Source organism: Rosa chinensis, chromosome 3 (assembly GCF_002994745.2).
Source record: "Rosa chinensis cultivar Old Blush chromosome 3, RchiOBHm-V2, whole genome shotgun sequence".
Taxonomy (NCBI): Eukaryota; Viridiplantae; Streptophyta; class Magnoliopsida; order Rosales; family Rosaceae; genus Rosa; species Rosa chinensis.
Window position 1 is genome coordinate 49,713,483 of NC_037090.1, and position 10,660 is coordinate 49,724,142.

At 37.1% G+C, this 10,660-nt stretch overlaps 1 protein-coding gene and 1 long non-coding RNA gene across 15 annotated transcripts in view; both read right to left on the reverse strand.

Moving 5' to 3' along the window:
• Positions 1 to 1,330: 1,330 nt before the first annotated feature.
• LOC112194700 lies at positions 1,331 to 2,092 on the reverse strand. Its single transcript, XM_024334919.1, has 2 exons — positions 1,988 to 2,092; positions 1,331 to 1,651 (listed from the first exon to the last, which is right to left on the reverse strand). The coding sequence occupies exons 1-2, from the start codon at positions 2,090 to 2,092 to the stop codon at positions 1,331 to 1,333; spliced, it is 426 nt and encodes a 141-aa protein (XP_024190687.1).
• A 1,543-nt stretch (positions 2,093 to 3,635) lies between these two features.
• The window catches only part of LOC112192015, an 8,436-nt gene continuing 1,411 nt past the window's right edge, over positions 3,636 to 10,660 (reverse strand). For 2 of the 14 annotated variants that reach the window (XR_005808298.1, XR_005808294.1), the window contains exons 4-18: positions 10,416 to 10,527; positions 9,848 to 9,898; positions 9,437 to 9,574; positions 9,208 to 9,287; positions 8,876 to 8,914; positions 8,689 to 8,736; positions 8,551 to 8,600; positions 8,202 to 8,443; positions 7,243 to 7,337; positions 7,014 to 7,125; positions 6,393 to 6,455; positions 5,228 to 5,353; positions 4,829 to 4,919; positions 4,603 to 4,720; positions 3,636 to 4,046 (exon numbers count right to left, since the gene is read on the reverse strand). This is a non-coding gene — a long non-coding RNA (uncharacterized LOC112192015). Of the gene's footprint in view, positions 4,047 to 4,509; positions 4,525 to 4,602; positions 4,721 to 4,793; positions 4,920 to 5,227; positions 5,354 to 6,392; positions 6,456 to 7,013; positions 7,126 to 7,242; positions 7,338 to 7,890; positions 8,444 to 8,550; positions 8,601 to 8,688; positions 8,737 to 8,875; positions 8,915 to 9,207; positions 9,288 to 9,436; positions 9,575 to 9,847; positions 9,899 to 10,415; positions 10,528 to 10,660 lie in introns of those variants that run through there. The other 12 variants (XR_005808297.1, XR_005808295.1, XR_005808300.1 and 9 more) reach the window with 12 other exon arrangements.

A 10,660-nucleotide genomic window follows, 5' to 3' on the forward strand; every position in this document is an offset into this window, starting at 1 on the left:
TATCGGCCTTCATTATGCTATTCCGTATTCGCTTTTCATTGTGTTACTTTCCTTTCATTATGTATCGCCCTTCGTGGCAACGAAGTTTGTGCCTCAAAGCTTGTAATAAATTTCCTTTGCCATTCTGGAGTAACAAATGTATCGGCCTTCATTATACTATCGTCTTTCATTTCCGTACTCGCTTTTCGTTGTGTTACTTTCCTTTCATTATGTATCGCCCTTCGTGGCAACGAAGTTTGTGCCACCTTTGGTAGTCGGTGCGTATCGTTGCCTAGTCATTATCTTTGATAGAAATGTTCATTCATTTGTGGTGATGTATCGCGTAGCCTTGACATTCATTTCATTGATCGTTGATAAAAGCATTCATTTATTTGTGGCGATGTATCGCGTAGCCTTGACATTCATTCCTTCATTTCATTATCACGATGTGTCGCGTAGCCTTGACATTCATTCCTACATTTCGTTATAGCGATGTGTCGCATATTCATTTCGTTATCGCGATGTGTCGTGTAGCCATGACATTCATTCATTCATTTCGTTATCGCGATGTGTCGTGTAGCCATGACATTCATTCATTCATTTCGTTATCGGGATGTGTCGCGTATCATTGACATTTATTCATTCATTCATTCATAAAAGGAATTCATATGATCGAGCTTGGCAACTCCCGGGTTTACGAGGGACAGCGTTGTGCTGTGTCAGCAGAACCAACCGTAAGGGATATCGCATTCATGTTAGTGATAACGCGTGGGCAATAAGTTGGGATTGCCATACAGCGTGCCCTTGCCTATTGGGTGTAACCATTGTGGGGGCTAGCGTGGGGCCTATGGCGATAGTGGTTTGGGGATACGATATTTGACCATTTAAGGGTTGGCATTTGCTAAGCGATGAAAAGTATGGCGAGTAAAAGCATTTCATTCACTGTTGTGCCAAGGTAGTTGCAAAATACACATTTAAAATGATGAGACGAGAAGAAAAAAAAGCGGTGGTGTTGTTTACATTATGGAGAAAGGTGATAACGAGATGGAGATTGCGCAGCCTGGGTGTCTCGCTCTACTTGGGATAGTAGCAGAGATGTTGGGCGTTCCACGGATGTGGGAGAGTAATACCGTCCGACGGCCTTGGTAATTTCGTATGGCCTTTCCTTGGTGACCTTCAGTCTTGTTAGAGTTGGCATCTTTTCCTTCATCACCCAATCCCCAACAGAGAAGAGGCAAGGCATGACCCTTGCGTTGTAGTATCGGGCAATACGCTGCTGCTTGTTTATATTGCGGAGGTGGGCTCGCTCTCAATGCTTTTCCAAAAGGTCAGAGTCTAGGTTCAACCCTTCCTAGTTGGTGAGTGCGTCAAAGCATGCAACTCTATCGCTTTGCACTTCTTGCTCGACCGAGATCACTGCCTCTATGCCAAGTGACATGCAGAAGGGAAACTCGATATTGGCTTCCGTTGGGGTTGTTCTTATCGCCCAGAGGACCTCGGGTAGCTTCTCTGCCCGTAAGCTCTTGGCATCGTCCAACTTCTTCTTGAAGTTCTGCTTGATGATATTGTTGACGACTTCGACTTGGCCATTTGTCTGTGGGTGTGCGGGGGAGGCGTAGCGGATCTTTGTGCCGTATTGGTCGATGAACTCCCTGAGGGTATCGTTATCGAACTGTGCACCGTTATTGGTGATGATTGTTTTAGGGATACTGAATCGGCAATAAATGTTCTTCTATAGAAAGTTGATGACCTTAGCGACTATGATCGTGGCTAGAGCCTCTGCCTAGACCCATTTGGTGTTGTAATCCACAGCAACAATGGTGAACTTTAACTGGCCTGGTGCGGCAATTGTAGGTGGCTAGGGGTGAATGTGATGAGGCGAGGCCTAAGATTGCTAGTTGAACAAGGAGCTTACTACATTGAAGAAGAAACTGGAGAAACAAACTAAAGAGAACAAGGCATTAGAAGCCTAGGGGCATGACTGGAAGCGGGAGGTTGAACGACTAACCAAGGAGTTAGAGGATAAAGATGCAAATCTGAACTCAGCGAGAGCGAGTTTGGAGGAGGCGAATGGGCAAGTGTAGCCCTTAAAGAAGGAAATCGAGGATGTCATTGCGCAAAAGGACTAGGAGAAGGCGAAAGCTGTTGAGAAGGAGCATGATCAAGCCCGCTTGAATCAAGCAATGTAGAATTTTCTTTCCGGGGCCATTGAAATTTTTGAGCGGAACCCGGTGGTGGAGAAAAGTCAAACAGGACCTTTGACTGAGGGACTTAATAGGCTTTTCAAGCTTACCTGCGACATCCAGTTCAAGTATTTCAAGAGCCAGGGATGATTAACAAGGAGAAACTTTTGGCGCTGTAGGAAGATGAACGGAAGAATAAGTTTGATTAGATCAAAGCGGTTGCTAAGAAGCATGCTGGCTGTCAAGCATCCTTTGATGGAGAAGAGGGAAGTGTGTCCAAGGAAGAGGAGGATTCCGAATTTGATGTGACACAGACAACAAACATGACTACTTCCTACTACCAGGCTTCAGGACACCCCCGGTATAACTCCAGATGTTAGCCACTCCCAATCTTTGAACATTGATGGCTAGGCTATTTGGATGTTATTATTTTTCTTTTTGCTTGTGTTTCCTTTAGTTTAACTCCTTTTGAATATGGCACAAAGTTTGTGTACGCATATGTCGTTTATATTTTGGTGGGGATGGTCCTGCCTTTGTTTGCCTTCCTTTCTCTTTATATGTGTTATGTTTTCCCGATTTTAAATTGTGGAAATGATTCCGCTAAGCCATTTATCCTTGTTAGATGAAATAATCAAAGGCATTAAAATTGTTTAGCATTTACTCGAATGTCAGATGACCGGTGTGTAAGAGTAAAGAGAAAACAATGGTCTAAATAATTCTCATTTCATTGACACTGAATGATCAGCAGATATACAATGCTTAGCCCCTGAGGACAGTTGTAACAAAACAAAATGAACATGTAACATAGGATGAAGACTTATGAAGTCTTAAATCACTAAGCAGATGCTCAGTTGTAGTAGTAGCGTAGATGCTCCGTGTTCCATGGGTGTTTGGAGATCTAGGCATCCTCATTTTGCAAGTAGAAGGTTCCTGGGCTAGCCACCTCAACAATTTTGTATGGGCCTTCCCAAGTTGGGAGGAGACTGGTGGGTGGGAGAATGACTTACTTCATGACCCAGTCCCTCAGTTGGAGGGTTTGTCCGCGAACATGTGCATTGTAGTTTTGAACTACTGTCTGCTTATTGACCAAATTGTGCAGGTGTGCTTGGTCCCGCTTTTCTTCCAGCAAATCCTTATCGAGGTTCAGGCCTTTCGTGTTGCGTTGGGCTCTTGTATCCCAATTCAGTTTTCTTTAGACAGTGTTTGCTTTTTTTGTGTTTTTGTTTTTGTTTTTTTGTTTTTTGGTGGTCCATGCTATTGATCATTATCAATGGTTCTGATTACAACAATATATTGAAAGAAATTGCATCATATAGATATCATATGGATAGTTACATGTTAAAACAATATATATGGAAATCATCAGAGAAGCAATGAAACAAATTCTAACACTTTTAAAGGCAGATTGTAAATCTCAAACAAATGTATGCTAATTCAAAATATCTACCTCGTTCAAAATGTGAAGATAGCAAGTTCTAAGGAAACAAAATCCAAAAATAAAAATTAGCAGCTGATTTCTTTATGTAATAAGATATGATCTCTTTACATATGGTACAGATTTCTTTTCAGTGAATATATATCTACAGTTTTGCTCCATCCAATTATCACCACAGTAGCAAATGATTTCAGTCACACTAAGGACACAGTGAGATGGAAATGCATTTAAAAGAACTCATCAAGATATGAAGATACCAAGTTCTGCGGGGAAAAAAAAAACCCAAAAACAAAACTAGCAGGTGATTTCTTTGGCTTCTCTCCACTTCTCCTCCAGAACAAAGTATGTGTGTTCAGCTTCTGCAGTTCATCAGATGACATCTCAATTGCTTAATGTCTGACTGTTTGATCGGTTTTTGCATGAACATCTGAGCTCCTTCCTCCAAGAACCTATATATTTCATAATATTAATGTCATTAACCTCGATGTAACAAAACAAAGACCAAAGGAAAATGAGCATAATTCAACAATTATTAACAATATTTACTTGTTAATCGGATTCGGTATGTTTTCAAAGGACATAATCACAGTGGAACCTCCTTCATGACTGATGTATTTTTACCAAACTCAATTATACATTACATTTTTCCTTTGGTTTGCTTATACTATAGGATCAAAAACCTAACCTACCTTTAAATCCACATACCATATTCCCTTTAAAAGGTCACAAATCTGTTCAGAATCACCAACTATGGTCCAATACAAATCATCAAGAGCATTCTATAGCGTCTCATAAAGTAAGATAACTAGAGACTACAAAAAAAAACAGAGTGAAAATAGAGGCGTTCATTGTTTATAGCATGAGACTAGAAAATTCTCCCGCGCGATGCTGCGGTATAATTTTTTTTTTTGTCCCTCAAATCTTGATCTACATAATATAATACAATTATAATTTTACATATTACAAAACTGATATTTCAATCATAAAGAGAGATTCAGGCAATACCTGGTATTTTAACCAAGGTGGTATCAAGTTTCTACAATGGGGGTTTAGCACTGATCTAATTCATTGGCAGACTCAAATGCATCTTCAACTGAAGTGGACTCATCTGCAGATCCATGGACTGTACATACAGAATTTCAATTCACTTGATCATTGATTGTACCTATTTGCAATAATTTTACATGCAGCTATACCATGGATCAGATCTGCTACCAAGAAAGTTTCTTACATGTGAAGGTAGGAAACTTCTTGCGTGAGCAGGTTCTTTTGACCTGATAGATCTTCATTACCAGAAGCTTCTCCATTTGCTGCTAGCGCACCTAAAACAAAGTAATAAGACTCATTTAGTGTGACAACTGGTATCAAGATGAGCACAATCTTGTAGACTCACTATCAAAAAGAAAATCACTCTGGTTCTTTATGCAAGATGAAAACAAATGTTACATAAACAAGACAACAAATTAACTCTCTTTATGAAAGTTGCACTAAGGAAAAAAAAAACATTGTACTAAACCAAAGACACATAAAAAATTAAAAACAATATGGTTACCTCCATCAGTAAGGCCCAAGTTCAGGATGTCCAAAAAAATAAAATTAAAATAAATAAAAAATTAAAAACTATTCATACCTTGTGCATGGGGTTAAACACTTGTTTCTGAGGCTGTACCAGATTTATTTGCAACAGAACTTAAGCGTAGCTTATTCAAACTTGTGAGGTTCTCCAAATCATGACTGCATTCTTCAAGTGCTGTCTCTAGGAGCCACGATATTCATACAAAAATAGTTAGTAACTCACAATCTAAACTGAGTAGACTAGCGATTGTTGCCCGCGCTTTGCTACGGGTCTTTTTGTTCCCACTATGGAATCAAAGTTCCAAGGCTTTGGCAAAAACAAAGAAAATCGCCAACTTCTGAGAAGAGGAAATCTCAGGTTGCAAGAGTCAATAGGGATAATTCTGCTGGAATACCACAGTTGCTTTGTCGCATAAACACATTGCAAGGAATCCTACGGTTCGTATTAGAAGTTTTGAAGAAACAAATTTGGGACAGACTTTTTGAATGGATTGGGGAAGAAGTTTGAGCGCTCTCCCGCAGCTTGTGTGGAGGTAGTCACACAACATTATGAGGTAGTAGCTTATAAAATGGTCTTCCACTACCATTTTATGAATTATGAATTATCCCAGTGATGTTCCCTGGGATGGTTTGTATGTTGCCCTCAATCTTAAATACGTAGAATAGCAAGCTAATCATGATTTCATGGTAAAAATAATTTGAGATACTGCCTGAACACTCTCTCAATAGACTTGATTATAATTCATGATAGAAAATGGTCAACAATAAAAAATTTTGATGTGCTGACATCTCTCAAGTTAATTGCTAATCAAATTGAGGTTAGTGTTTACTTTTTACTTCCCCCTCTGTATTGTTTTTGCCGTTTATGTCATTCTTTGTTGTCCTTTATAGATTCTAATCTTACTGTTACTATGTCTTGCAGTCTCTCAATACATAGTTATTGGTTTTTAAAAAATCAACAGGAAAGAAATCACCGAAACAAAAGTTCACTCAGCTATGAAGGGAAATTAGCTGGAAAAACAAAAGCTCACTAAGCAAAGAAGGGAAACGTAGAGACCATGTCATTGCATTTTTTGTTTTCGAACTAAAACATGTAAATCAGTCTTTTTCATTGACACACATACATAATCAAAACAAAAGAGTTGATTTTGAATGTAATCCACAATACCAGGTAGGAAATATACAACTTGTATGTAAAAGCAGTAAGTATAGAAAGTTACCTCTTTCGATTTTTGTCAGGGGTTGATACCAAACTTCTTTTCATCCAAATTGGTCAAATGATTCTGAAAATTTTGTAACCAAAAAGAAAAAGAAGTCATGGACTCATTATTTTCCATTCAAACATGCTTGAGGAATATCTTTGATGTCAAATTACAATATGGAAGAAGAAGATCAAACCTTTTATGACAAACATTAAATAATAGCACAAACCAAAATGCAGATACATATTTAAATGAAACCAAGATTTTCTTCCTATTTTCTACATAACTCCTTGCTGCAGCGAGTGAACCATTTTTTCCAAGCTGCACCATTCTATCAGCCTGATGTCAAACCTCAGCTCCCCTTGTGTGTGTGTGCATACACCGACTATCGATTTTGATGTAAAAGTTGGTATATATTGACTGAGCTCTGACTAATGAGCATGATATAAGTCCTATTTGTGTGTGTGCATTCACCGCTAATATGGATTGTCTAATACCGTCTTTCAAAATGAATTTGCTTCTCAGTCTTTACCATCAGATATAAATTACCAAGACGCATAGTAGATACTCTGCCTCTAATAATTTCTCTCCCATTAGCTTAACTTCATATTAATAATAATGACATCAATAGTGCATTACCTCAAGATGTGCAGCAGTCTTATAATCTATAACAACATAATCATCTCCAATCCATGAAGGAATGCTCTCACCCTGGCTGAAAGCATAAACCCAATCCCATTATTCTAGTCCCCTACATTTACACGTAAGAATTTGTCAGAAAGAAATCAGCAAACATCGACATTTCGTACAACAATGTGGAAGCATTCAAAAACTGCATAACAAAATCAATCTAAACATATTTTTGTACCTTTCTAGATCTTATGTGCTTCAGAGTAAAGTTGCTGCTCCAAATCTGAAGCTCTTTCATACTTAAGGGATTGGAGGTCTTCCCCCATAAAATGACTGCATATAAGAACATGGGAAATGTAATTCTATTTATCATAACAATACATTCTGCTGATATTGTTTTGAGAGAATGTAAAAGTGTGATAGATTTTAAAATCAATGAACAGACAAGAAAGCCTCATTTTAAAATTGGATAGTTGGTCCAATTGTCATAGAAATATTAATTATAATAACCCTAAGGTAAGAGTCCACAAAATACCTTCAATAATCATAATAACCCTATTGCCATGCTTACCCTCATGAATCTATACTTCTTCCTTCATTATGTTCTACCATTCTATATAAAGCTCTATCCTTTCTCACTCTTCCTAAGTTCAATCATTAATTCGATCCTAAAATCACTTACCCCTCAACACGGATTACAAACAAAACCTTAGCTGTAGGGCTATAACGGAAAGTGAATATAATATGAGCCTGCTAATACCTGCTTGGAAACATCTAACGAACCTTGTACAGGAAAATAGTCAATTTTCTCTATGGAATCTCATAATTAATTTCTTAATACGTTTTATCGACTATTCATAAAAGTTATGAGGCGGATGATTCTTACAACATGGCTACATAAATTGTCGGTTTCAGGGTTGATTCCCATAATAGAAGTACTGTGAAGGTCAACACAGGAAGCAATAAAGCATTGATTTCTCTCAGTAACCAAAACAAAATCAAACGTCTCACCGAAAAGAAATGAAGTAGTAATCCAAATGGTAAGGATAGAAAAACCTTGATGAGAATGGTTGCTTTCCAGCTGAAAGCAAAGTCTCCGTCTTTGATGTTGCCCATAACAACTTTATATGATTTAACTTGTATCTAAGCATCTAATATTTAACTATGTGTATCATTGTTAGTGTTACATGTATATACCTGTCCACAGCTCCAGCAGTAGCAATGGATACCTCATCTTTAAGATTAAGAACTGATGTAAGATGCTCCTTGGAGCAGTCAGGAAATGAAGAGGGAAAAAAATAAAGAAAAAAAATGAGGCTGAAATCTGAATGAAAAGTAGAGAACAACTGAATAACAACTATAATAAGAAAGATAACTTTTCGTGTATCGAACGTTTTGCTTATGGGGTAAGATGAGCCTCTTTAGCCACAGCAATTGGCCTACATAAATTAATTTTTAAACTTTAGCAAGATGAAATCTCTTGAGATGAAATCACTTTGCCACAAAGATGTAACTTGCTCAATACATCAAAACATTTAAAAGTTACCATACAGAGCTGTGAGAGCGTGTTTTTGGAGGCTGAGTTGCACTCATATGCTAGATGAGAAATAATACCTTAAATTAGTGGCGCTTCTCATTAATAAAAGAACATTAAAAAAATTCAATTGCAGGCAAAAACACTAACCTCTATCAGGATCAGGCGGATGTGGACTCAAAAGATTTGACAGCTTAACTTGGAGAAAACAAAAAAAAAAACGAAAGAAACAGCACAATCAGTAGAATTACTTATATACAACTTTCCTCCTACCAGATTTCATTCCATTTTTCCTAGATTATGGTATGGAAAATTGAAGTGGACTAAAACTTCTTACAGTTTGATCAGCAGAAGCTATGAGAAATTCAGTATCATCCTGTAAAAACATTTACACCATGGTTAATAATACTATACATAAACATGTCTGAATCATATGATTCATCAGTATCTAGTGATTTTCATTCTTTAAGATTAAGAACTGATGTAGGATGTTCCTTGGAGCAGTCTGGAAATGAAGGGAAAAAAAAAATTGAGGCTGAAATCTGAATGAAGAGTCGAGAAGAAGAGTCTAAACAAACTGAAGAAAAGACTTAGAAGTGTACTTGCAAACTGATTGCCATAATTGACTTGATCTCAAAATAAAAAGAATGTGTGCAGTCAACTAATTACCTTGTGGATGACGAACCCAAATTTTTAGAGTTGGTGATGAAAGCTGAGAAGAGATTTGATACAAACCGCCTAATAAAAACCTGCAAATCCAAATCCAATACATATCCCACATCAGAATAAGAGAACAATTCAAAATTGAAACAACAGAATCAAGGTTCAAAAGAGAAACAAAAAAAAAGAACCCTGTAATCAAAACCCAAATCCCTTTCCCACTTCTTTCCTTGTGTACCTCTCCGATCACACTCGTGACAAAGAGCAACCGACCTCTTGCTGAGATGATGATCTCTCTCTATCTCTTCGTGCAAAGCAAAGAAACACACGCACTCCCTCTCTCTCTATCGTTCATAATCTCTCTGGATTGTTCTGGCTGCAATTGAATGAGAAGAAGATTATAGAAGGATGGCAGACTGTAATTGAAGGAAAAGAGCAAGGGCAAAATAGTTATTTTACTATTAAATGAACAGTGCAAGGAACAGTGATTCGGCTTTAGATGTATGTATAATAATATGATACACACATGATCCGAAACCGAAGGATAGGAAAATCGCTGTCAATTAAAGGAAAGGAGAACACACACACACACACACACATGCGAATAGAATATGCACTTATATAGAAATAATAGGCTAAGAGGTCTTACCAGTACAATCAAGAAAGCATTCTAAAGACCTGGAATAAGGCTGTTAATAACCTGAGAATATCATATAATTTATTATGGAGTCATAAGCTATATTGCTCCAAAGAAAAAAGAAAAGCAAAGCAATTTATATCATTCATATAGGAAAATTTGCACGAAAGATGAAATGGTGAGAAAGATTGCAGGGATCCGATGAATATAGATGCAAAAATTTTAGGCAATCTAGTTTTTTCAGTAACTAAAGATGCAAAATTGGAATTCATTTCCTAACTATTGAATTAGATAATGATATGAAACAAAAATAGGATGCCAGCAAGGATTTTTCAGGCTTGTAAAGTACTCATAGGATTTTTGAAATCGGAGCTGATGGATGAGAAATGGGGAAAATAAACTACAGCAAATTACTTAAAAAAAGGAATCACCCTAAATAGAAAACAGACACCTAACCAAAAAGATAATATACTTCTCATCTACCTACTAATGCATTACATCTCAAGATGATTATAGTTCTTTGGTTTACAATGAAAAAAGGACATTTTATTTATATTAAAATGATGAGCACAATCAAAACCTTTCTTCTTTGATGTCAATCACTCTGGTACAGACCGAAAATCAAAACCTTATCTTCAACCTCTCCCAATCAATCATTGAAATCCCAAACCCCGGAATGCTGCTTCTGTTTTCTGCAACCCAATTTCAAAAATAATACAAACAATCAATAACCAACAATATAGATCTTTGGTTTATGATGAAAAGAGCAGATTTTACTTGAATGAAAATAATGAAGCACAACTACATCAATTGAATGAAAATATT